Source organism: Mya arenaria, chromosome 16 (genome assembly GCF_026914265.1).
Source record: "Mya arenaria isolate MELC-2E11 chromosome 16, ASM2691426v1".
Taxonomy (NCBI): domain Eukaryota; kingdom Metazoa; phylum Mollusca; class Bivalvia; order Myida; family Myidae; genus Mya; species Mya arenaria.
In genome coordinates, this window is record NC_069137.1 from 29,303,387 (window position 1) to 29,331,269 (window position 27,883).

Genomic DNA, 27,883 nt, shown 5'->3' on the forward strand with positions numbered 1-27,883 from the left:
CCAAACAGTAAACGAAAGTAGTGAAAAAAATCGTTTACAGTGTGATACAAGCGCCAAATTTGACATGGAGACTCCTTTGGGTCTACTTATTCGGAAAATCCACGTGAAAATCAAGATGGCCGCTATTTTCAAGATGGCCGCCATTCTACGTAACCATAACTGTTGTTTTATTTATTATTTACCTTGACATGAATGACCAAACTAAACGGGTAATGATAAAAAATATACATATTCACTGTAGGTATATTTACAAAAAAATAAAATAATGTTGTTATTAAAAAAAGAAGAAGCTTTTTTCTAAAAAAATTCTAGTTGTTTTTTCTTTTATTTTCTTTTTAATTAAGAACTAGTCCTTATCTTTGAATTAATTGTAGCCCGCACAATTGCTTTGCCACAGAGCTTACTTCTATTTACTTCTTACACTGAAACAAACAATTATATATATATATATATATCCTCCATTTCTTAATGTTTTCTAGTTTCATAATCAGGGTATCATACTTCTGCTGCAGAATGTCCTTGACTCTGATTTTAGGCGGTGCAATGTGGTTATCGTTAATGGCGTCAGACAGCATACTTTTTATCTGGTTTATTTTGAATCATTCAAGTTGTGACCAACATTATTATCGTCCACTTTGGTACATGCAATTATTTAATCTTTGCCAGAACTGAACACAAAAACAAGCCACATGCAAATCTAATTAACCTAGTAACAAAATACAGAGCTAAAGCATGTTGTTTACGCGTGTTGGTTTCCTACCCTGAGAATTTCGGGCAATTGAATTTTTGAAGGTTATTTGGAAGTTACAATGAAAGTGCAAACTTGGTTGCAAAACAGGAAGGCTTCAAGGTCCCTCCATTTAAAAAAAATGACCCAAGGCTTATTAATAATGATGGGGGAACTGTAACTAGTGATAACTTACTACAATTTTTTTATTTTCTATTTTATTATCTAAAGGGTGTGTCAAAACAATGCACCCTGCTGCTGTGACATGCAGGTAAAAATGGAAATAAAACTCTCCTTGAAAAAAAAAACTACGTTTAAATGATTTCCTTCGAAATCACCTCACCACACCTGACTACATCTAACAAAAGATATTTTTCAAATGAATTTATTGTGCATTTTTCAAATTGCTGTGTTAATTGGAAACTTATCAGTTTGGCATGCATAACATTAAAACTGAGAAACAACCTCACAATGAAGAACAGAACAGAACATTTCGTTAACAGTTGAAACGAAACAAATACACATAACGAAATAGGTCAAATATGACCCTTTATCATTGGTAAACATCATTTTATGCATTAATGCACGAATTATTGTCTATATATAAATAAACGAGATTTGTAGGAAAGGTTAAGAATTAATCAGTTTTTTTTTCTTTTCGAAAAACTAAAACTTCATAGTTAATGTACTTTTGAGCAACGTTTTCATGTGTGTATACTATAACATATGTAAAAGGATTGAGAAAATAGAGAGGTTTTAGCAGTACGATATCTGCAATAACAAATTCAGGGACAAGCCTAGTAGCCAACGAATGAAAACGGCCCTGTTTAAAGGTACAAGGCTTAGGCATAATACCTAGTCAATTAACCACGTCCCCCTCCCCCAGGTCCGGGTAATAGCGGGGACTTTGACTTTTCGTCCAGCCAATCCCAGGTAAAATCCCCGTCCTGCGGGAACAAACTGCTGGTAAAATCCCCGCCATATGCCATCGGGGACATCCTAGGTAAGGCCCATTCCCCGCTATTTTCGGTGCGAAAACAACACCACCGCATTCTCTCGCCGCTCGGGTCCACATGGAAGGTAAAAATACGGCCTATTTCTCCCGCTATTCCCGGCATACCCCTGGACCATGGGGGCCGTGGTTACAATTGACCGGTACATTACTTACACTGAACGAGACACACAACGTTCAGACAACACCGACATACAACACGCGCATCAACGTAACATCTTTACCAATACATGTTGAGATTACTTGTTAAAATGCTGTATGGTGATCTTGGTTGCTAGATACCCTATTCAAAGTTTATTAAAACGAATGATTGGATTTTGGTATGACCATGCAGTCAGATTTTGCGTTGTCAATAAGGTTGTAATTTAAGTCAGTTATTTATGGAGTTATATTCGCTACGCTCACTCCGCCCATTAGTTTTCATTAAGAATTTACTTCATGACATCTAACTATTTCTTAGTTATAAATTGGTTTTATAAAGTGAGTTACGCTAGCTGTGTGAAGTTAGCTAAACATACGACATTGGACATTGGACATTCAAAATCGAATGTTGTGCTGGCACGACATTGGACATTGGACATTCAAAAGTGAAAGTCGTGCTAGCACGACATTGGACATTGGACATTCAAAATCGAATGTTGTGCTTGCACGACATTGGACATTGGACATTCAAAAGTGAAAGTCGTGCTAGCACGACATTGGACATTGGACATTCAAAATCGAATGTTGTGCTGGCACGACATTGGACATTGGACATTCAAAAGTGAAAGTCGTGCTAGCACGACATTGGACATTGGACATTCATAATCGAATGTCGTGCCAGCACAACATTCGATTATGAATGTCCAATGTCCAATGTCGTGTCACTTTGTTTTCCTTTATAAAATCAAGCTTAAAAAATTTGGCTGAATGAAATATAATACTTAAACGGATTACGATTAAGATATTTTAAGAAGTTGGGGCGTGAGTCTATGCTTATCTTTTTTCATAAACCATCTCAATTTTACGATTTATTATGTATTTTCTCTGTTTTTCTGTTTCTCAGGGTGTTAAAGCAGTGATTGCCGAGAGCTACGAGAGAATCCACCGTAGTAACCTGGTGGGGATGGGTATTATACCATTCCAGTACAAGGAGGGGGAGAATGCAACCTCCCTAGGTCTGACGGGAAGGGAGACAATCACAGTGGAACTGCCACAAAACTTGCAGCCTGGACAACTAGTCACTGTGCAGGTCAGTTCAAAGATGGGAGGAATGTTATAACTGTTTTATGGAAAGGGGAGAATGTAATGTCTCTTGAATATATGGTAAGGCAGACCATAATATAAAAAATACTAACCAGTGTTTTAGTTTAAAGAGAAGTAAACTTGAGACTATGGTTGTTACAACAACTTATTAATAAGAAGGGGCGTAGCTAGGCCATTTTGAATATTACGTCTAAACTATGAAGTCAAGGACCCTCTTGACTCTCAAAATATTGCCTCTGTTTATCAACTTTTGGCAATAATTTTCTTTGACTAATACAACTGAAACTATGCACGTATCTTTGTCAATGTTGCTAGCTACACCCCAGTTTGATTGCAGTTTTCGCTAGCTACGCCCCAGTTGATTGCAGTTTTCACTAGCTACGTCCCAGTTGATAGTTACTGTAGTTTCCACTAGCTACTCCCCAGTTGATAGTTATTTTCTCTATATATGCATCAGTTGATAGTAGTTTTCACTAGCTACTCCCCAGTTGATAGTTATTTTCTCTATATATGCATCAGTTGATGTTGATAGTAGTTTTCACTAGCTACTCCCCAGTTGATAGCTATTTTCTCTATATATGCATCAGTTGATAGTAGTTTTCACTAGCTACTCCCCAGTTGATAGTTATTTTCTCTATATATGCATCAGTTGATAGTAGTTTTCACTAGCTACTCCCCAGTTGATTTTTTTAACTATTTTCTCTAGTTAATTTCTCTAGAAATTTCTCTAGCTACGCCCCAGTTGATTGCAGTTATTGCTAGCTATGCCCTGTTGATTGCAGTTTTCGCTAGCTACGCCCCAGTTGATTGCAGTTTTCACTAGCTACGTCCCAGTTGATAGTTACTGTAGTTTTCACTAGCTACTCCCCAGTTGATAGTTATTTTCTCTATATATGCATCAGTTGATAGTAGTTTTCACTAGCTACTCCCCAGTTGATAGTTATTTTCTCTATATATGCATCAGTTGATAGTAGTTTTCACTAGCTACTCCCCAGTTGATTTTTTTAACTATTTTCTCTAGTTAATTTCTCTAGAAATTTCTCTAGCTACGCCCCAGTTGATTGCAGTTATTGCTAGCTATGCCCTGTTGATTGCAGTTTTCGCTAGCTACGCCCAGTTGATAGTAGTTTTCGCTTGCTATGCCCCAGTTGATTGCAGTTATTGCTATCTATGCCCTATTGATTGCAGTTTCCGCTAGCTACGCCCAGTTGATATTAGTTTTCGCTTGCTATGCCCCAGTTGATTGCAGTTTTTGCTAGCTACTCCTCTGTTGATATTTGTTTTTGCTAGCTACGCCTCAGTTGATTGCAGTTTTTGCTAGCTACGCCCCTGTTGATAGTAGTTTTCACAAGCTAGACCCCAGTTCCTTGTAGGGCTAACTAACAAAAGAATATTTTGTACAATAGCCTTTTCTTATTGATTTTTCATTTGAGTACAATGTAGTTACAATATATCATTTGAAACAAATATAAGGCTTTATTGGTTATTTTAGGCCATGTAGTAAGTAAAACTTTTAATTTAGTTTGTGACATTAGCTTTTCACTTAAATAAAAATCTTAATCTCAGGATATTTTATCACTGCTCATTTATAAGATAGCCCGGCCCCTAGGTGAATATGATTTTGAGTTTCTCTGTTTTGCTGTTTCCTAGTATATATTACTCTATAGTTAAAAATAAACAGTCTGACAATTAATGTCAATGCCAATTCTTGTGTATATGTTTCAGGCGAGTGGGGGAAAGTCATTCCAAGTGATAACACGTTTCGACACAGAAGTGGAACTGGTCTATTTCCGAAATGGGGGCATTCTGAACTACATGGTTCGCAAAATGTTGAATAATGCATAGAAATGTTGGATAGTGCAAAAATAGGTTGAACATGGCATTAAAAAAATGGACAATACCTGAGGAAACAGACCAACTTTGAAAGAAATATAAAAGGAATTTGTTTAGAATGATATGGTGTGAAAATTATTGAAAAGTGCCCATAAAAAATCAGGTGAACTTCAAACTGAAATTAAAGGAACTGCGTGAATGTATGTGCTGAATGGTAGTTTAGATTGTTATTTAATTAGAAAGGTCAGAAAATAATGTTCAAGCTTTTTTTCATGAATGTGATTAAGTGTGAGTTATTTGTTCATGAGGAACATCACAAATCAATCTTAATAGTTGACTGAAAACAACTTTATAAATGTAATGGTAGATTAAACCTTTGTTTACCTTTGTTTTAAAGGAACTCGTTTACAGTTAAAAGGTCAAATACCCCAATTTGAACTCATTGGGAATAAGAGATCTCCATCATGAAAACTGTTGGAGAGTTCCTTTAAAATTTAATCATAGAAATGAAGTGTTATTTCACGTTCAAATTGGTGGATTCCCTATAGAAAATATAGACAATTTGATTAGTGGTCTATTACCCTTTGTGGGCTTGCAAATTGCAATTTTCTGGAAAATACCCTTTCTAAGTCTCAATTCTTACAGCGAATAATAAATTTACTCCTTTCTAAAGTCTTTACCTCATAAGAGAAACGTAAAACCAATTTTCGCCAATCTTCTGCCATCTCCTTCAGTGCTACAACATACACAATGTGTTTTTGCAAAGTAACATTTTGTTATATCTAATAGGAATGAATGTTCAATAGGTTAGTAATAGTATGTGGTTTGGATGTTAATTCACATTTTGTAAGTATTAAGTCCATGTGTATCTGTGATTTAACATGTAAGTTCAGTGTTTCATGTACGAAATACAGTGTGCCATGTTTGTTAAAGAGTGTAAGAGTGAATTAAAATAGTTGAAAATACAAATTTCTGCTGTAATGAATATTAATTTATTTACTAGTATTAATGTTTATTTCTTTTGCCAACCTATAGAAGCCAGGTGATCTGTTTATCATAATTAAAGTTATACTAGAAACAGGTATTTATTGATTAAAAAATAGATTTTGGTGCTATTTTCACCCTCATCATGTGCATAGTTTGATACATTTGTGTCAAGAGAATAACATGATTGTGCCAATGTCAGTAGTTAGATATATAAAATGCATAAAACTGATGTTTTGTTTTATAGAATTATTTATCACCAAAGCCACACACCTAGAAATGCTTGCAAGAACATTTTCTTGGCCGCTACTAAAAATAAACATTCAAGATAGACAATAGGCAGAAATAGATCAAGACCCATAACTCTGGCATTACTAATTGTGGAGTTATTGCCCCTTTTTCTAATGAAAAACAATAGGAGGGCTGTGGTGTTCGCTCGGTCACGCTCTTCTTTTTAAACATGTTCAACAGAATATGATGTAAATTGTTGACATCAATAACAACTTAGTAAAGCAACAATTAAGTTGCATTTCTTTTTTGGAAATAAAACAATTTCTTAATGCATTTTCCAACATAAATCATTTTAGAATTGTTTATATTGGTGGACAATGTCAGTGTGCTTCTGTAAGTTTTGCTTAGGCTTGTTATATAAAGGGACTTATAAACAATACTGCTTTGTGACTATTACAGAATACCATTAGGTACTAGGTACATGTATGTTGGCATTACTTTCTCATTCGACCATGACATGTATTGGGTCATTTGTTTTTCAATTATGCTCGTGCTCTTGATGTTATGCTTCAGATACTAATTATCTATAATCATGTTTTCATAATGTTTCAAGGGTATTTATTTAAGTGAAGATAGAACATAAAACCTGAAAACCTGAAACACAGTTCAATTTATCACTTACATACTTTTTCTTATGTTTGACAGTATAAAAGGTTCTATCCAGTAAATGGGAACAAATGAGGTATTTAGGTGATCTGATATTATCCATTACTATTCATAGCTGATTGTGTATTCCCCTCAAATGTGTGTATCTGTGATTGAGAATGATGCTTGCATAATTCAATCAAAATAAATGAAATTATAAATTTTGGTTTTTTCTTATGCATAGCTTTGATGCTTAAAGGCCTAGTTTAAGGAATGTTTGGCATGACAATCTCCTGCTGTGCATCTCCTGCTAATTGCACTGATGTCACAGTAGTGGCCAATTTCCTGTTTATTAACCAGGTTTTCACATAATGAAACCTGGTTATTAGAATGGCGATCGTCGTTGTTCGGGCGGGCGGGCGGGCGGCGGCGTCAAACTCGCCTTTGAAAGTAAGGGTTGACATATCTTAACCAAACTTGGTCTATAGAAAGAGTTAATGGGTACCTTTCATGGGATTGCGTTTGGGGTCCCTAGGGTCATGGTCAAGGTCACTGTTATTAAAAATAGCAAAACAGTTGAAGCTGAATAACTTTAGTTAGGGTTGACATATCTTGACCAAACTTGGTCAATAGGTAGAGTTTATGGAGACCTTTCATGGGATTGCGTTTGGGGTCCCTAGGGTCAAGGTCACTGTTACTAAAAATAGAAAAACGGTTGAAACTGAATATCTTTAGTTAGGGATGACATATCTTGACTAAACTTGGTCTATAGGAAGAGTTTATGGAGACCTTTCATGGGATTGCGTTTTGGGGTCCCTAGGTTCAATGGCAAGGTGACTGTTACTAAAAATAGAAAAACAGTTGAAACTGAATAACTTTAGTAAGGGTTGACATATCTTGACCAAACTTGGTCTATAGAAAGAGTTTATGGGTACCTTTCATGGGATTGGGATTGGGGTCCCTAGGTTCAAGGTCAAGGTGACTGTTACTAAAAATAGAAAAATGGTTGAAACTAAATAACTTTAGTTAGGGATGACATATCTTGACTAAACTTGGTGTAAAGGAAGAGTTTATAGATACCTTTCATGGGATTGCGTTTGGGGTCCCTAGGGTCAAGGTCAAAGTCACTGTTACTAAAAATAGAAAAACAGTTGAAACTGAATAACTTTAGTTAGGGTTGACATATCTTGAACAAACTTGGTATTTAGGAAGCGTTTATGGATACCTTTCATGGGATTGCATTTGGGGTCCCTAGGGTCAAGGTCACTGTTACTAAAAATAGAAAAATGGTTCAAACTGAATATCTTTAGTTAGGGTTGACATATCTTGACCAAACTTGGTCTATAGTAAGAGCTGGCACGACATTGGATTATGAATGTCCAATGTTCAATGTCGTGCCGGCACGACAATCGTTTTTGAATGTCCAATGTCCAATGTCGTGCCAGCACAACATTCGATTTTGAATGTCCAATGTCCAATGTCGTGCTAGCACGACTTTCACTTTTGAATGTCCAATGTCCAATGTCGTGCCAGCACAACATTCGATTTTGAATGTCCAATGTCCTATGTCGTGCTAGCACGACTTTCACTTTTGAATGTCCAATGTCCAATGTCGTGCAAGCACAACATTCGATTTTGAATGTCCAATGTCCAATGTCGTGCTAGCACGACTTTCACTTTTGAATGTCCAATGTCGTGCCAGCACAACATTCGATTTTGAATGTCCAATGTCCAATGTCGTGCCGGCACGACAATCGTTTTTGAATGTCCAATGTCCAATGTCGTGCCAGCACAACATTCGATTTTGAATGTCCAATGTCCAATGTCTTATGTTTAGCTAACTTCACACAGCTAGTTACGCTCGCTTTTATAAAGGCATTCGTTGAGAATTGTATGCATAGCATGTTTACTTGTTTTATTATGTATTGTGCAGATTTTGAATAAGAATACATGCATGTGAGTAGAGTGTATGCACAAACAGGTAACCTCATTCAAATGAAAGAAGTTAGATAGATACGCTTTTAATTAATTATTATGTAGCAATTACTGGTAATTATTTATTTATTTATTTATTATTATTATTATTATTATTATTATTATTATTATTATTATTACCACATTTTGAAAAAAATCTGTATTGAGAATTATTTGCTTAAGAGAAACAGAACTGCGACTTACATAATGATAAATGCTTATCTCTGTATTAATGCCTTGGAATATAGATGTGACATATAGGCGCGAATATAGGCCGATGGGCTGGGTGTTACTATCATTCATATTTGTACTGTGAATATCATTTATGTTATACACATATATGTCACTATAATAAACAAGTGATATACTTCTTTACCATAACACCTCTTCGTGACATATGTTACAGTCTTATCGTAAATGTAACAAATTAATTTCAATCAGGGAGTTCAATTGTATTCCATAAGATAAAATTTGTAGATCAATGGATCAACCAATCACTCTTAATCAATCAATCAATCAATCAATCAATCAATCAATCGATCGATCGATCGATCGATCGATCAATCAATCAATCAATCAATCAATCAATCAATCAGTCTTTCAATCAATTCAAGTTTTTGCAAATTTTACGTCAATACAAAAAGCACGTAGCCTGAAAATCGTGCGATTCTCACAGAAAATCTAAGTATATGTTTCACAAAATCCGGGTTAAAATAATCTTCCTTGAACTGGCAATTCAGTGCTACGCATAATCAAGAACAGACACATTTACGATCCAAGGTTGATGACATAATTTATCTGGGTTATTGTGCACCTACCTAGCTCATGATCACACGGTATTTAAGTTCTCTGCTGATATTATAACGTTTATTCCCAAAACTGCACGTTGGATTGTCAGGAAGGTGAGTTTTAGTTTAACAATTTATGTGCTAGAGTTATAAACGCTGTTTGATATTTTTGATAAGTTTATATAATCACCATTGTTACTAATATTCGTCTTAGTATAAGAAACAACATTATTATTATTATTATTATTATTATTATTATTATTATTATTATTATTATTATTGTTTTGTTGGTGTTACTGATGATGTCGCTGTTGTTGTTGTTATTGCTGCTGCTGCTGCTGCTGAAAATGATGACGATGATGATGTTTTTTTATTATTTTGATGATGATGATGATGATGATAATGATGCGGCTGCTGCTGCTGCTGCTGCTGATGATGATGATAATGATGATGATGATGATGATGATGATGATGATGATGATGATGATGATGCTGCTGCTGCTGCTGCTGATGATGATGATGATGATGATTATGTGCAACGGGATGGCAGTATTATTCAAATATGTCGTAAAGTAGCAGTCAGCCGTCATTGTTTTCAATCAGTTGAGACAGAGGTTTGATCAGTAGACAAAATATTATCTCAACACTAAGCTGTTTAATATTCGTCTTTTTATATTTCTTTGTTGTTGTTGTTGCTGTTTTTGTTTTATTCGTCTGACATGCATGCACTGTACAACTTCACATTATATTAATTTCTTAGAATGACGGGCTGTTTTAGCAATGGCCGAAATGACCGCGGCCCAATAGTTTGACAAGATGCGGCCCCGCGGCTGTAGTTTTAGCGTAGTCCCGGCCTTGATATTTGATGGCCTACGGTTCCTGTCCCTTTTCAGAAACTTGTCACTGATTGTTGGTTTTAAAATTATAGTGATCGTATTTTTAACAATGAAGTGCTTGTTTTAAGATACGAACAATCTGATAACTGCAACGCCATTTCAAAATTAAAAAATGCATTTTAATCATTTAAAGCTGCACTCTCACAGATTGAACGTTTTATATATTTTTTTTTGTCTTGGAACGAGCCAAGTTTTGCGAAAATCCATGGAAACCAGTTATATAAGACTGCTGACAAAAAAGCAGATCGCAGAGTTTTATATTAATGTTCAAAAATTGATGTTTTATGCATTTTTTTTTAAAACGTTAGTAACGGTTTAAGCGTTAAAACGGAAATATGCAAATCTACGATCTGATCTTTTGTCAGCAATCTTTTATCATTGGTTTGCAGATATTTACGCAAAAAAATGCTCTTTCCAAGACAAAAAAATAAAAAAAAGTTGTAAAAATGGTATATCTGTGAGAGTGCAGCTTTAACGCCTATGTTGATTGGTCGAAATAGTATTATAAGGCCAGAGGAATAATGATGTGTGTCTATGTTCCTCCTTTACACATTTCTGAATCAGATAGTAATTTGTTCTGCAATACATAGATTTATCCATGGTCGATTGAAATGAAAACGTAAGAACGTGTATCGTGGTCACAACGTTTTAAATGCTGAACGTTAGGGAAATGCGAGATTTGCGTGATTGCGGGTTTTGCGTGAATTGTGGGAAATTCGAATGAAGAAAATATTTAAAATTACTCATTTACTTTGACTAAATATGGATATTTATTGTATAGTATAGATTATATATTCGAAATTTGGTTTAAATTGATTAAGTTATGCTGTTGTTAGAACACAGACTCATTCTGAACAGTATACAAATGACGAAGGTCACTGTATGACTAGTAAGAAAAGGGACCCTTTATGCTGAAAGCACGAACGTTTACAGAACGGACATACAAAATGCGCATTATTTGCATTGAATACTATTATGATACATAAAACACATCATTAGGGAAGCTTTCATTGATTTCATTAATAAATTTCCTGGGGAAATGCAATTTAATTTTGCATTTTTAGTGACTCAATATTTTTTTAACACTGTACAGCAGACTTGTTCTCTGGACGATTTTAAAGGTATTCGAACCACAGAATGAGCATGTTGGATGACTGGTGAACAGCTATTAATTATGAATCATTTAAAAAGGTATTTGTGTGCAGAAAGAGAAAATGTAAAACATTTTTCTATTTTTATGACAAAAATACAGTTTTTCCAGCGTCCAAAGATTGCATGCAAAATATTTAAATTTTACCTCCGATTTCATGTGAAATAAAAACAAACTGTGATGACTTAATGATGCATCATCGTTTAGTTTACATTAACAGCAAGCAAATACCTTTCGAACGATACCAAACCTATATGGGTCAGCAGGCATTAAATTTAACATTATGGTTAATGGATCAGAGAACCAGCGTAGGTCGGACTCTCTAACAAATTAGGTGTTGTATATTGTTTTAAGATATGATTTTATAGCCTTTCGTTCACGAAAAATGTGAGTTAAACGGACCAAGCTTCAATGAAATACACTGAATTGGCACTTGTTTTAAATCTATGACTGAAAATACAAAACCATGCAATGGCATGCATGTTTGAGCCACTCAATTTTAAGCCATTGTTTTTACTCATTACACCGTTTATGTTTATGCAATCTTAAACGAGCAAATTATCTTCTTTTAAATATAGTTCTCATTCCTGTTTCTTTCCTGACTCATAATGCAACCCTTTCTTATTTCACGACGACTAAAACATATTGTAGAAGGACGATGAAACGTCAAAACGACTGGGATAGTTGAGCATTATTTCTATTCGAAAATGTTAAATAACATAAGGAATGTAAACAATAGCCGTGAAACAATGTCAGACTTTATTTGCCGCGTCCAAATCGGCGGGGACATCGACTGGAGGGTCATATTTGATTTTGGTTTCCATGTCATTTTCAGTGTTGAAATGCATTAAGGTTCTCTATTAGAAGTTTGATTGTGAAATGAAATCTCAACAGCCACACCGTAAACAAAATAATTACATTCCAATACCAAAGTTCAACAAACCACAATCGCCATAAGAAATCATAGATTGTTTTCCTGCACACCGCACCGTATAAGCATTTCCGGTGAAAAAAACTATGCTGGAAAAACCGCTCTGGCACCCCAATGCGATTTTAGAGGAACTCTTCGAGAGTTCTAAAAGAACAACGCTACATGGCATCCATAAAGAAACTGTGCGTGTAGACGACGTCGCACGAGCTCTTTGGTGCAATGTTCACAAATGCGTTTCCTATGTAAATTCTTCCACATATTGATAATTTTACGTATGCAAGAAAACAATATCAATCATGTTTTATTTCGGTCCGGATCGGGTCGAATTTTTCTATCCAGAATGGGAACACGTGATAGATATAATTATTCATCCATGGAAACAATAAGAATTGGGCAGTGACTAGCTGAATGTCAATGGGCCAATGCCTGTATCATTATGGTATTAAATCGGTTTATTTTATTTCTGTTGTTTCTAGTTCCGATTTCTAGTGGAAAACGACACTAAAAGCATCATGGATTAACATATAAAGGGAGGCATTTGTTACTGGTATAGTAGTATACATGCACGTGCATCATTACAGGATGCGCCAATTCACAGTGTTGCCGCTACTCGTCCTTTGCGTTTGTACTTCGTCCACTACAGGCGATGATCTATCTTCTAAAGTGTCTATGCTTGAAGAAAAGGTGAAGACAATGGAGTCCTATATATTCCAGGTAAGACAATGGAATTCTATACTATCCAGCTCAGACAATAGAGTCCTATATGTTCCAGGTAAGATAATGGAGTCCTATATGTTCCAGGTAAGACAATGGAGACCTATATGTTCCAGGTAAGACAATGGAGTCCTATATGGTCCAGGTAAGACAATGGAGACCTATATATTCCAGGTAAGATAATGGAGTCCTATATGTTCCAGGTAAGACAATTGAGTCCTATATGTTCCAGGTAAGACAATGGAGTCCTATATGGTCCAGGTAAGACAATAGAGACCTATATATTCCAGGTAAGACAATGGAGTCCTATATGTTCCAGGTAAGACAATAGAGACCTATATATTCCAGGTAAGACAATGGAGTCCTATATGGTCCAGGTAAGACAATGGAGACCTATATGTTCCAGGTAAGACAATTGAGTCCTATATGTTCCAGGTAAGACAATGGTGTCCTATATGTTCCAGGTAAGACAATGGAGTCCTATATGTTCCAGGTAAGACAATGGAGTCCTATATGTTCCAGGTAAGACAATGGTGTCCTATATGTTCCAGGTAAGATAATGGAGACCTTTATGTTCCAGGTAAGACAATGGTGTCCTATATGTTCCCGGTAAGACAATTGAGTCCTATATGTTCCAGGTAAGACAATGGAGACCTATATGTTCCAGATAAGACAATGGAGTCCTATATGTTCCCGGTAAGACAATGCAGCCCTATATGTTCCAGGTAAGACAATGGTGTCCTATATGTTCCAGGTAAGATAATGGAGTCCTATATGTTCCCGGTAAGACAATTGAGTCCTATATGTTCCAGGTAAGACAATGGAGTCCTATATGTTCCAGGTAAGACAATGGAGTCCTATATGTTCCAGGTAAGACAATGGAGTCCTATATGTTCCAGGTAAGACAATGGTGTCCTATATGTTCCAGGTAAGATAATGGAGACCTATATGTTCCCGGTAAGACAATGGTGTCCTATATGTTCCCGGTAAGACAATTGAGTCCTATATGTTCCAGGTAAGACAATGGAGACCTATATGTTCCAGGTAAGACAATGGAGTCCTATATGTTCCCGGTAAGACAATGGAGCCCTATATGTTCCAGGTAAGACAATGGTGTCTTATATGTTCCAGGTAAGACAATGGAGTCCGATATGTTCCAGGTAAGACAATGGAGCCCTATATGTTCCAGGTAAGACAATGGAGTCCGATATGTTCCAGGTAAGACAATGGAGCCCTATATGTTCCAGGTAAAACAATGGAGTCCTATATGTTCCAGGTAAGACAATGGAGTCCTATATGTTCCCGGTAAAACAATGGAGTACTATATATTCCAGGTAAGACAATGGAGCCCTATATGTTCCAGGTAAGACAATGGAGACCTATATGATCCAGGTAATACAATGGAGCCCTATATGTTCCAGGTAAGACTATGGAGTCCTATATGTTCCCGGTAAAACAATGGAGCCCTATATGTTCCAGGTATGACAATGGAGCCCTATATGTTCCAGGTAAGACAATGGAGACCTATATGTTCCAGGTAAGACTATGGAGTCCTATATGTTCCCGGTAAAACAATGGAGCCCTATATGTTCCAGGTAAGACAATGGAGTCCTATATGTTCCCGGTAAGACAATGGAGCCCTATATGTTCCAGGTAAGACAATGGAGTCCTATATGTTCCAGGTAAGACAATGGAGTCCTATATGTTCCAGGTAAAACAATGGAGCCCTATATGTTCCCGGTAAGACAATGGAGTCCTATATGTTCCCGGTAAAACAATGGAGCCCTATATGTTCCAGGTAAGACAATGGTGTCCTATATGTTCCAGGTAAGACAATGGTGTCCTATATGTTCCAGGTAAGACAATGGAGTCCTATATGTTCCAGGTAAGACAATGGAGTCCTTTATGTTCCAGGTAAGACAATGGAGTCCTATATGTTCCAGGTAAGACAATGGAGTCCTATATGTTCCAGGTAAGACAATGGAGCCCTATATGTTCCAGGTAAGACAATGGAGTCCTTTATGTTCCAGGTAAGACAATGGAGTCCTATATGTTCCAGGTAAGACAATGGAGTCCTTTATGTTCCAGGTAAAACAATGGAGTCCTATATGTTCCAGGTAAGACAATGGAGTCCTATATGATCCAGGTAAGACAATGGAGCCCTATATGTTCCAGGTAAGACAATGGAGTCCTTTATGTTCCAGGTAAGACAATGGAGTCCTATATGTTCCAGGTAAGACAATGGAGTCCTTTATGTTCCAGGTAAAACAATGGAGTCCTATATGTTCCAGGTAAGACAATGGAGTCCTATATGATCCAGGTAAGACAATGGAGTCCTATATGATCCAGGTAAGACAATGGAGTCCTATATGTTCCAGGTAAGACAATGGAGTCCTATATGTTCCAGGTAAGACAATGGAGTCCTATATGTTCCAGGTAAGACAATGGAGTCCTATATGATCCAGGTAAGACAATGGAGCCCTATATGTTCCAGGTAAGACAATGGAGCCCTATATGTTCCAGGTAAGACAATGGAGTCCTTTATGTTCCAGGTAAGACAATGGAGTCCTATATGTTCCAGGTAAGACAATGGAGTCCTTTATGTTCCAGGTAAAACAATGGAGTCCTATATGTACCCGGTAAAACAATTGAGTCCTATATGTTCCAGGTAATACAATGGAGTCCTATATGTTCCAGGTAAGACAATGGAGTCCTATATGTTCCAGGTAAGACAATGGAGTCCTTTATGTTCCAGGTAATACAATGGAGCCCTATATGTTCCAGGTAAGACAATGGAGTCCTATATGTTCCAGGTAAGACAATGGAGTCCTATATGTTCTAGGTAAGACAATGGAGTCCTATATGTTCCAGGTAAGACAATGGAGTCCTATATGTTCCAGGTAAGACAATGGAGTCCTATATGTTCCAGGTAAGACAATGGAGTCCTATATGATCCAGGTAAGACAATGGAGCCCTATATGTTCCAGGTAAGACAATGGAGCCCTATATGTTCCAGGTAAGACAATGGAGTCCGATATGTTCCAGGTAAGACAATGGAGTCCTATATGTTCAAGGTAAGACAATGGAGTCCTATATGTTCCAGGTAAGACAATGGAGTCCTATATGTTCCAGGTAAGACAATGGAGCCCTATATGTTCCAGGTAAGACAATGGAGTCCTATATGTTCCAGGTAAGACAATGGAGCCCTATATGTTCCAGGTAAGACAATGGAGCCCTATATGTTCCAGGTAAGACAATGGAGTCCTATATGTTCCAGGTAAGACAATGGAGTCCTATATGTTCCAGAAAAGACAATGGAGTCCTATATGTTCCAGGTAAGACAATGGAGTCCTATATGTTCCAAGTAATACAATGGAGTCCTATATGATCCAGGTAATACAATGGAGCCCTATATGTTCCAGGTAAGACAATGGAGCCCTATATGTTCCAGGTAAGACAATAGAGCCCTATATGTTCCAGGTAAGACAATGGAGCCCTATATGTTCCAGATAAGACAATGGAGTCCTATATTGTCCAGGTAAGACAATGGAGCCCTATATGTTCCAGGTAAGACAATGGAGCCCTATATGTTCCAGGTAAGACAATGGAGCCCTATATGTTCCAGGTAAGACAATGGAGCCCTATATGTTCCAGGTAAGACAATGGAGTCCTATATGTTCCAGGTAAGACAATGGAGTCCTTTAAATTCCAGGTAAGACAATGGAGTCCGATATGTTCCAGGTAAGAAAATGGAGTCCGATATGTTCCAGGTAAGACAATGGAGCCCTATATGTTCCAGGTAAGACAATGGAGCCCTATATGTTCCAGGTAAGACAATGGAGCCCTATATGTTTCAGGTAAGACAATGGAGCCCTATATGTTCCAGGTAAGACAATGGAGTCCTTTAAATTCCAGGTAAGACAATGGAGTCCGATATGTTCCAGGTAAGACAATGGAGTCCGATATGTTCCAGGTAAGACAATGGAGCCCTATATGTTCCAGGTAATACAATGGAGTCCTATATGTTCCAGGTAAGACAATGGAGTCCGATATGTTCCAGGTAAGACAATGGAGCCCTATATGTTCCAGGTAATACAATGGAGCCCTATATGTTCCAGGTAAGACAATGGAGTCCTATATGTTCCAGGTAATACAATGGAGTCCTTTATGTTCCAGGTAAGACAATTGAGTCCTATATGTTCCAGGTAATACAATGTAGTCCTATATGTTCCAGGTAAGACAATGGAGTCCTATATGTTCTAGGTAATACAATGGAGTCCTATATGTTCCAGGTAATACAATGGAGTCCTATATGTTCCAGGTAAGACAATGGAGTCCTATATGTTCCAGGTAAGACAATGGAGTCCTTTATGTTCCAGGTAAAACAATCAAGTCCGATATGTTCCAGGTAAGACAATGGAGCCCTATATGTTCCAGGTAAGACAATGGAGTCCTTTAAATTCCAGGTAAGACAATGGAGTCCTATATGTTCCAGGTAAGACAATGGAGCCCTATATGTTCCAGGTAAGACAATGGAGTCCTATATGTTCCAGGTAATACAATTGAGTCCTATATGTTCCAGGTAATACAATGGAGTCCTATATGTTCCAGGTAAGACAATGGAGTCCTATATGTTCCAGGTAAGGCAATGGAGTCCTTTAAATTCCAGGTAAGACAATGGAGCCCTATATGTTCCAGGTAAGACAATGGAGTCCTATATGTTCCAGGTAATACAATTGAGTCCTATATGTTCCAGGTAATACAATGGAGTCCTATATGTTCCAGGTAAGACAATGGAGTCCTATATGTTCCAGGTAAGACAATGGAGTCCTTTAAATTCCAGGTAAGACAATGGTGTCATATATGTTCCAGGTAAGACAATGGAGACCTATATGTTCCAGGTAAGACAATGGAGTCCTATATGTTCTAGGTAAGACAATGGAGTCCGATATGTTCCAGGTAAGACAATGGAGACCTATATGTTCCAGGTAAGACAATGGTGTCCTTTATGTTCCAGGTAAAACAATGGAGACCTATATGTTCCAGGTAATACAATGTACTACTATATGTTCCAGGTAAGACAATGGAGTCCTTTAAATTCCAGGTAAGACAATGGAGTCCTATATGTTCCAGGTAAGACAATGGAGACCTATATGTTCCAGGTAAGACAATGGTGTCCTTTATGTTCCAGGTAAGACAATGGAGTCCTATATGGTCCAGGTAATACAATGGAGTCCTTTATGTTCCAGGTAAGACAATGGAGTCCTATATGGTCCAGGTAAGACAATGGAGTCCTATATGGTCCCGGTAAGACAATGGAGTCCTATATGTTCCAGGTAAGACAATGGAGTCCTATATGTTCCAGGTAAGACAATGGAGTTTTATATGTTCCAGGTAAGACAATGGAGACCTATATGTTCCAGGTAAGACAATGGAGTCCTATATGTTCCAGGTAATACAATGTACTCCTATATGTTCCAGGTAAAACAATGGAGTCCTATATGTTCCAGGTAAGACAATGGAGTCCTTTAAATTGCAGGTAAGACAATGGAGTCCTATATGTTCCAGGTAAGACAATGGAGACCTATATGTTCCAGGTAAGACAATGGAGTCCTATATGGTCCAGTTAAGATAATGGAGACCTATATATTCCAGGTAAGACAATGGTGTCCTATATGTTCCCGGTAAGACAATGGAGTCCTATATGTTCCAGGTAAGACAATGGAGTCCTTTATGTTCCCGGTAAGACAATGGAGTCCTATATGTTCCCGGTAAGACAATGGAGTCCTATATGTTCCCGGTAAGACAATGGAGTCCTATATGTTCCAGGTAAAACAATGGAGTTCTATATGTTCCCGGTAAAACAATTGAGTCCTATATGTTCCAGGTAAGACAATGGAGTCCTTTATGTTCCAGGTAAGACAATGGAGTCCTATATGTTCCCGGTAAGACAATGGAGTCCTATATGTCCCAGGTAAGACAATGGTGTCCTATATGTTCCCGGTAAGACAATTGAGTCCTATGTGTTCCAGGTAAGACAATGGAGTCCGTTATGTTCCAGGTAAAACAATGGAGTCCTATATGTTCCTGGTAAAACAATTGAGTCCTATATGTTCCAGGTAGGTCAATGGAGTCCTTTATGTTCCCGGTAAGACAATGGAGTCCTATATGTTCCCGGTAAGACAATGGAGTCCTACATGTTCCCGGTAAGACAATGGAGTCCTATATGTTCCAGATAAGACAATGGTGTCCTATATGTTCCCGGTAAGACAATGGAGTCCTATATGTTCCAGGTAAGACAATGGAGTCCTATATGTTCCAGGTAAAACAATTGAGTCCTATATGTTCTAGGTAAGACAATGGAGTCCTTTATGTTCCAGGTAAGACAATGGAATCCTATATGTTCCCGGTAAGACAATGGAGTCCTATATGTTCCAGGTAAGACAATGGTGTCCTATATGTTCCCGGTAAGACAATGGAGTCCTATATGTTCCAGGTAAGACAATGGAGTCCTATATGTTCCAGGTAAAACAATGGAGTCCTATATGTTCCTGGTAAAACAATTGAGTCCTTTATGTTCCAGGTAGGTCAATGGAGTCCTATATATTCTAGGTAAGACAATGGAGTCCTATATGTTCCCGGTAAGACAATTGAGTCCTATATGTTCCAGGTAGGTCAATGGAGTCCTTTATGTTCCAGGTAAGACAATGGAGTCCTATATGTTCCCGGTAAGACAATGGAGTCCTATTTGTTCCAGGTAAGACAATGGTGTCCTATATGTTCCCGGTAAGACAATGGAGTCCTACATGTTCCAGGTAAGACGATGGAGTCCTATATGTTCCCGGTAAGACAATGGAGTCCTATATGTTCCAGGTAAGACAATGGTGTCCTATATGTTCCCGGTAAGACAATGGAGTCCTATATGTTCCCGGTAATACAATGGAGTCCTATATGTTCCCGGTAAGACAATGGAGTCCTATATGTTCCAGGTAAGACAATGGTGTCCTATATGTTCCCGGTAAGACAATGGAGTCCTATATGTTCCCGGTAATACAATGTACTCCTATATGTTCCAGGTAAGACAATGGTGTCCTATATGTTCCCGGTAAGACAATGGATTCCTATATGTTCCAGGTAAAACAATGGAGTCCTTTATGTTCCAGGTAAGACAATGGAGTCCTATATGTTCCCGGTAAGACAATGGAGTCCTATATGTTCCCGGTAAGACAATGGAGTCCTATATGTTCCAGGTAAAACAATGGAGTCCTATATGTTCCCGGTAAAACAATTTAGTCCTATATGTTCCAGGTAAGACAATGGAGTCCTTTATGTTCCAGGTAAGACAATGGAGTCCTATATGTTCCAGGTAAGACAATGGAGTCCTATATGTTCCAGGTAAGACAATGGTGTCCTATATGTTCCCGGTAAGACAATTGAGTCCTATATGTTCCAGGTAAGACAATGGAGTCCGTTATGTTCCAGGTAAAACAATGGAGTCCTATATGTTCCAGGTAGGTCAATGGAGTCCTTTATGTTCCCGGTAAGACAATGGAGTCCTATATGTTCCAGGTAAGACAATGGAGTCCTACATGTTCCCGGTAAGACAATGGAGTCCTATATGTTCCAGGTAAGACAATGGTGTCCTATATGTTCCCGGTAAGACAATGGAGTCCTATATGTTCCAGGTAAGACAATGGAGTCCTTTATGTTCCAGGTAAAACAATGGAGTCCTATATGTTCCCGGTAAAACAATTGAGTCCTATATGTTCTAGGTAAGACAATGGAGTCCTTTATGTTCCAGGTAAGACAATGGAATCCTATATGTTCCCGGTAAGACAATGGAGTCCTATATGTTCCAGGTAAGACAATGGAGTCCTATATGTTCCCGGTAAGACAATGGAGTCCTATATGTTCCAGGTAAGACAATGGAGTCCTTTATGTTCCAGGTAAAACAATGGAGTCCTATATGTTCCTGGTAAAACAATTGAGTCCTATATGTTCTAGGTAAGACAATGGAGTCCTATATGTTCCCGGTAAGACAATGGAGTCCTATATGTTCCAGGTAGGTCAATGGAGTCCTTTATGTTCCAGGTAAGACAATGGAGTCCTATATGTTCCCGGTAAGACAATGGAGTCCTATATGTTCCAGGTAAGACAATGGTGTCTTATATGTTCCCGGTAAGACAATGGAGTCCTATATGTTCCAGGTAAGACAATGGAGTCCTTTGTGTTCCAGGTAAGACAATGGAGCTCTATATGTTCCCGGTAAAACGATGGAGTCCTATATGTTCCAGGTAGGTCAATGGAGTCCTATATGTTCCCGGTAAGACAATGGAGTCCTATATGTTCCCGGTAAGACAATGGAGTCCTATATGTATCCGGTAAGACAATGGAGTCCTATATGTTCCAGGTAAGACAATGGAGTCCTATATATTCCAGGTAAGACAATTGAGTCCTATATGTATCCGGTAAGACAATGGAATCCTATATGTTCCAGGTAAAACAATGGAGTCCTATATGTTCCCGGTAAGACAATGGAGTCCTATATGTTCCAGGTAAGACAATGGTGTCCTATATGTTCCAGGTAAGAATATGGTGTCCTATATGTTCCAGGTGATACAATGGAGTCCTTTAAGTTCCAGGTTAGACAATGGAGCTCTATATGTTCCCGGTAAAACAATGGAGTCCTATATGTTCCAGGTAGGTCAATTGAGTCCTATATGTTCCCGGTAATACAATGGAGTTCTATATGTTCCAGGTAAGACAATGGTGTCCTATATGTTCCAGGTAATACAATGTACTCCTATATGTTCCAGGTAATACAATGGAGTCCTATATGTTCCAGGTAAGATAATGGTGTCCTATATGTTCCAGGTAAGACAATGGAGTCCTATATGTTCCAGGTAAGACAATGGAGTCCTATATGTTCCAGGTAATACAATGGAGTCCTATATGTTCCAGGTAAGACAATGGAGTCCTATATGTTCCAGGTAATACAATGTAGTCCTATATGTTCCAGGTAAGACAATGGAGTCCTTTATGTTCCAGGTAAGACAATGGAGTCCTATATGTTCCAGGTAAGACAATGGAGTCCTATATGTTCCAGGTAAGACAATGGAGTCCTATATGTTCCAGGTAATACAATGTACTCCTATATGTTCCAGGTAATACAATGGAGTCCTATATGTTCCAGGTAAGACAATGGTGTCCTATATGTTCCAGGTAATACAATGTACTCCTATATGTTCCAGGTAAGACAATGGAGTCCTATATGTTCCAGGTAAAACAATGGAGTCCTATTATGTTCCAGGTAAAACAATGGAGTCCTATATGTTCCAGGTAAAACAATGGAGTCCTATATGTTCCAGGTAAGACAATGGAGTCCTTTATGTTCCAGGTAAGACAATGGAGTCCTATTATGTTCCAGGTAAAACAATGGAGTCCTATTATGTTCCAGGTAAAACAATGGAGTCCTTTATGTTCCAGGTAAAACAATGGAGTCCTATTATGTTCCAGGTGATACAATGGAGTCCTTTAAGTTCCAGGTTAGACAATGGAGCTCTATATGTTCCCGGTAAAACAATTGAGTCCTATATGTTCCCGGTAATACAATGGAGTTCTATATGTTCCAGGTAAGACAATGGTGTCCTATATGTTCCAGGTAATACAATGTACTCCTATATGTTCCAGGTAAGACAATGGAGTCCTATATGTTCCAGGTAAGACAATGGAGCCCTATATGTTCCAGGTAAGACAATGGTGTCCTATATGTTCCAGGTAATACAATGTACTCCTATATGTTCCAGGTAAAACAATTGAGTCCTTTATGTTCCAGGTAGGTCAATGGAGTCCTATATGTTCCAGGTAAGACAATGGAGTCCGATATGTTCCAGGTAAGACAATGGAGCCCTATATGTTCCAGGTAAGACAATGGAGTCCTATATGTTCCAGGTAAGACAATGGAGTCCTATATGTTCCAGGTAGGTCAATGGAGTCCGATATGTTCCAGGTAAGACAATGGAGTCCGATATGTTCCAGGTAAGACAATGGAGCCCTATATGTTCCAGGTAAGACAATGGAGTCCTATATGTTCCAGGTAAGACAATGGAGTCCTATATGTTCCAGGTAAGACAATGGAGTCCTATATGTTCCAGGTAAGACAATGGAGTCCTATATGTTCCAGGTAATACAATGGAGTTCTATATGTTCCAGGTAAGACAATGGTGTCCTATATGTTCCAGGTAATACAATGTACTCCTATATGTTCCAGGTAAGACAATGGAGTCCTTTATGTTCCAGGTAAGACAATGGAGTCCTATTATGTTCCAGGTAAAACAATGGAGTCCTATTATGTTCCAGGTAAAACAATGGAGTCCTTTATGTTCCAGGTAAGACAATGGAGTCCTATTATGTTCCAGGTAAAACAATGGAGTCCTATATGTTCCCGGTAAGACAATGGAGTCCTATATGATCCAGGTAAGACAATGGAGTCCTACATGATCCCGGTAAGACAATGGAGTCCTATATGATCCAGGTAAGACAATGGAGTCCTATATGTTCCAGGTAAGACAATGGAGTCCTACATGTTCCAGGTAAGACAATGGAGTCCTATATGATCCAGGTAAGATAATGGAGTCCTATATGATCCAGGTAAAACAATGGAGTCCTACATGATCCCGGTAAGACAATGGAGTCCTATATGATCCAGGTAAGATAATGGAGTCCTATATGATCCAGGTAAGATAATGGAGTCCTATATGATCCAGGTAAGACAATGGAGTCCTATATGTTCCAGGTAAGACAATGGAGTCCTATATGATCCAGGTAAGATAATGGAGTCCTATATGATCCAGGTAAAACAATGGAGTCCTATATGTTCCAGGTAAGACAATGGAGTCCTATATGATCCAGGTAAGATAATGGAGTCCTATATGATCCAGGTAAGACAATGGAGTCCTACATGATCCCGGTAAGACAATGGAGTCCTATATGTTCCAGGTAAGACAATGGAGTCCTACATGTTCCAGGTAAGACAATGGAGTCCTATATGTTCCAGGTAAGACTATGGAGTCCGATATGTTCCAGGTAAGACAGGGAAGTCCTATATGTTCCAGGTAAGACAATGGAGCCCTATATGTTCCCGGTAAGACAATGGAGTCCTATATGTTCCAGGTAAGACAATGGAGCCCTATATGTTCCAGGTAAGACAATGGAGCCCTATATGTTCCAGGTAAAACAATGGAGTCCTACATGTTCCAGGTAAGACAATGGAGTCCTATATGTTCCAGGTAAGACTATGGAGTCCTATTATGTTCCAGGTAAGACAGGGAAGTCCTATATGTTCCAGGTAAGACTATGGAGTCCTATATGATCCAGGTAAGACAATGGAGTCCTATATGTTCCAGGTAAGACAATGGAGTCCTATATGTTCCAGGTTAGACAATTGAGTTCTTTATGTTCCAGGTAAGACTATGGAGTCCGATATGTTCCAGGTAAGACAGGGAAGTCCTATATGTTCCAGATAAGACAATGGAGTCCTATAATATTTATGATCCAGGTTTTAACTATTTCGCAGCCAGCGGGCGTATATGGTTATAACGGTCGAATGTATTAAACTTCTTTATACCATTAAGTTTACTGCATGCACACTTTTATTACGATAACTATCTTATTTCAGGAAATAAATGCTCTAAAACACTCCAGTGGCTTGGAGGATTTAAACAGTTCAAGATCGCAGCATATGCGAATGCTTGAAGATAATGATGTTCTGGTTGATAAAATAAGAGATATTATTCGATCAGAAATGAAAGAGGAAAAGAAACAATTAGACGCCTATGTGGCCAATGAAGTAGATAAAATGATATCAAAGACTTTGGCTGACATTGACGGAATTAAAACTGCTTTAAACATTCAAATCGGTGTCATGAAAGAAAGAACCGTCAGCGAAATGAGAGTTTTAGTCTCCAAACGGTTAGAGGATGTTGATTTAGAGACCCGAAAAACTAGTGCAGCGGTTAACATGAGTGTACAAGCTGCTCTAGATAAGCTTGATGATCATGGTAAACGTATGTCACTGAAACTTGAGGATGAGTTGAATGTAGCTAAAACAAATGTTCTAAATCACGTTCAAAGTCTAAATTTAAACTTTTCATCCAACATTGAAAACCTTTTAGTGCGAACCGATTCCACTTTAACGACCTTCACAAGAGCCTTTGCGAAACAAAAAATAATGATGAACAACGTATCAGCTGACATTGCAAGAAAATCCGCGCTGCTTGAGAATGATGTAAGGCAAGCAGTTAGCGAAATGAAAGAACACATGGAAAATAAAACTTTGGAAATTGAGCAAGTTCAATACATTGCAACTACTAACCTCACATCATTTATTAAAAACGCATCCAGTTTGATCGATCAAAAGGTGAATGTAATGGACGAAAAAGAAGTACAGTTAAACCAGAGCGCTACAGATGCTATTGTGGCTCTTAGGTTTAGTCAAGAAGCTACTTCTGAGTTTGTGTTGTCTTTAGAACGCAAACTGTTTGAAAATACAACAGAAATTCTGAATCAAACAAACCAGAACTCTAACAACACATTGATGGAACTCATAACACAGTTTGAAACGCTGTCAGATAATCTCAACGACCGAGTTAATGTTAGTTTATCAAACGTTGTCAACACTTTAGAAACTATAAATACTTCAGTTCATTACAAAATTGAAACGCAGTTTGGTACGTTAGAAAATAACGTTAATGCAAAGCTTAGCCGAAGTGAAAGTGTTCTGGGAGGAAGAATATCTTCAAACAGACAATACACAGACAGTAGTAAAAGTAGTCTCCAGTCGAGCATAAGTAGTCTCCAGTCAAGCATAAGTAGTGTCCGGTCGAGCATAAGTAGTGCGCAGTCGAGCATAAGTAGTGTCAGGAGCAGTGTAAACAGCGCTAAAACAAACATTGATAAAATGAAAGTGATAATGCGTTTACCAGGGATGCACTTAACAAGTGTGTATTATCCATACAGAGAAGATGTGTTTGATTGGTATTTTCGTTTGACTAACCCTTCTCCTTACGGCTCTTATGGCATACAAGGCATTTTAGGAGTTGGATACAATGGTGAATGGGGCACAGTTTGCGATGACGGATTTTCTGGAACACAAGGGCAATATAACCTGAATGTTCTTGTTAAACAATTCAACTTTATACATGGTGAATATGTTACAAGCGCTGGAATGGGGGAGGGGAGTGGGACGATATTGATGGATGATGTTGAATGTAAGTCAGATTCCACCGATTTTCGAAGCTGCGACCATAGAGGTTGGGGAAAGCATAATTGTGGTCACCATGAGGATCTGGGTCTCAAACTTTGGAGTTAATACTGTATTTTATACTCGCCATTAGTTCACAAAGTTGAGTGATATGTTTACAACGGACAAGGGAATTATTTGTATTAGACTCTTCACTGCTGATATTTTTTGACACCAAAGTCTATATACATATGTTCACTGTAAAGTCACTTGAGCGGATATTATGTCCGTTAGCTGGTTGTTTCCACATTTTAATTTTCAGCAAAACCTTTTGTTGTAAACAACTTTCTAGTCTCCATTTATAATTATCAGACATTGTTTGTGTAATATGTATTTTTGTTTTTAATACTACCCTAACATACTATTATAAATTAATTTTATTTTTAATAACCATGTCTTATGTCATATTTAAGTAAGTGAATTTTTGTACAAGTTTGTTTTTCGTTCCAGATGTTTTACAACTCTTGCATTATGTTATTCATAAAGAGTTGATTGTTGCAATTTTGAACTAACCGACCCTTAAAAGTAAATATCTCGGTGAAATTTGAAGGCAAATGCATAGTTTTGAACTTTAAAAAAAGAACACCCGAAAGTACGATTTGATAGGGCAATGTCAAAGTTTAAGAAATTTTGAAAACAAAATTAGTTCAATATTAAAGTAATAACTTATTTGGTACTGTCTTAAACATGATATTCTTAGTAATTGTATATACACGTATGCTATAGCATGTGTATAGTGTTTTATTTAAAGAAACAAAGTCCATGTCGTGTTTTAGCTGTAGATTTTTTTAAATTCATAATGTGAACACTTGACCATTTTCATGATTTATATTGCTTTTCACCTCCATGTTATAATTTACGAAAAGCCGTAGTGTGAGTCGAGCCTCGAGACCCGAAACTTTGAATGATTTCTAATTGCACATTTCTTTTCATAAAATCGACGACGGTGAAACGTGTTGTATATATTATCAAGAAACTGTTATTAACACAGATGTTGTGGATAGATGTAAATATCCATTAACTTTATTAGCATTTTGACAATGCTATTTCGAGGTTCTGTTGCCATTTCGACGAAAGAAAATTCTTCAACACATTGAATTAATCCCGTGAGAGGAAGATAACTGAACAGTTAACCATGCAGATGGAGATGACCCTTTATCATGTGTATACATCTTTTAGTCATTGTGCTTTTGTAGTTGTGTGTGTACATTTCATTTGATATAATGGTTTTTGGTAATTGAAGTTTATTATTAAATCATTTGTATAATTTGCAATTTGTAGTCTTTTTAGGATTATTTTTGCATGTACAGTAACTTTATACCGCAACAATACACGTGTTGAAAGAACACGTATTTAGAGTGTCAGTTCACTAATAAAGCGCATAAACAATTGGCGTTTTAGTATGATTTCAACACATTTGCTTAGAATAAAGGATCACCTAATACTACAATGT

General features: G+C 37.6%; 2 protein-coding genes across 5 annotated transcripts; both read left to right on the forward strand.

The window, feature by feature from the left end:
• The first annotated feature begins 992 nt into the window (after positions 1-992).
• LOC128221542 (cytoplasmic aconitate hydratase-like) lies at positions 993-6,126 on the forward strand. Its single transcript, XM_052930148.1, has 3 exons — positions 993-998; positions 2,785-2,970; positions 4,710-6,126. The coding sequence occupies exons 1-3, from the start codon at positions 993-995 to the stop codon at positions 4,827-4,829; spliced, it is 312 nt and encodes a 103-aa protein (XP_052786108.1). The 3' UTR covers positions 4,830-6,126.
• A 3,363-nt stretch (positions 6,127-9,489) lies between these two features.
• Positions 9,490-27,817, forward strand: LOC128222444 (uncharacterized). Of its 4 annotated transcripts, XM_052931448.1 has the most exons (3): positions 9,490-9,553; positions 12,998-13,130; positions 24,808-27,817. In XM_052931448.1, exons 2-3 carry the CDS (start codon positions 12,999-13,001, stop codon positions 26,497-26,499), a joined length of 1,824 nt encoding a protein of 607 aa, XP_052787408.1. In that variant the 5' UTR covers positions 9,490-9,553; position 12,998; the 3' UTR covers positions 26,500-27,817. The 4 variants fall into 4 exon arrangements, with proteins under 4 accessions (XP_052787408.1, XP_052787411.1, XP_052787409.1 ...); XM_052931451.1 differs by lacking the exons at positions 9,490-9,553; positions 12,998-13,130 and adding an exon at positions 21,263-21,569; XM_052931449.1 differs by lacking the exons at positions 9,490-9,553; positions 12,998-13,130 and adding an exon at positions 21,579-22,936 and having other exon boundaries at positions 23,314-27,817.
• The last annotated feature ends 66 nt before the right edge of the window (positions 27,818-27,883 follow it).

Coding starts and splice junctions, on each gene's coding strand:
- LOC128222444 (XM_052931448.1), top strand. CDS start 12,999: ATGCGCCAATTCACAGTGTTGCCGCTACTCGTCCTTTGCGTTTGTACT. Junction 13,131..24,807: donor TGGAGTCCTATATATTCCAG/GTAAGACAATGG, acceptor ATCTTATTTCAG/GAAATAAATGCTCTAAAACA.
- LOC128221542 (XM_052930148.1), top strand. Junction 2,971..4,709: donor GACAACTAGTCACTGTGCAG/GTCAGTTCAAAG, acceptor TATATGTTTCAG/GCGAGTGGGGGAAAGTCATT.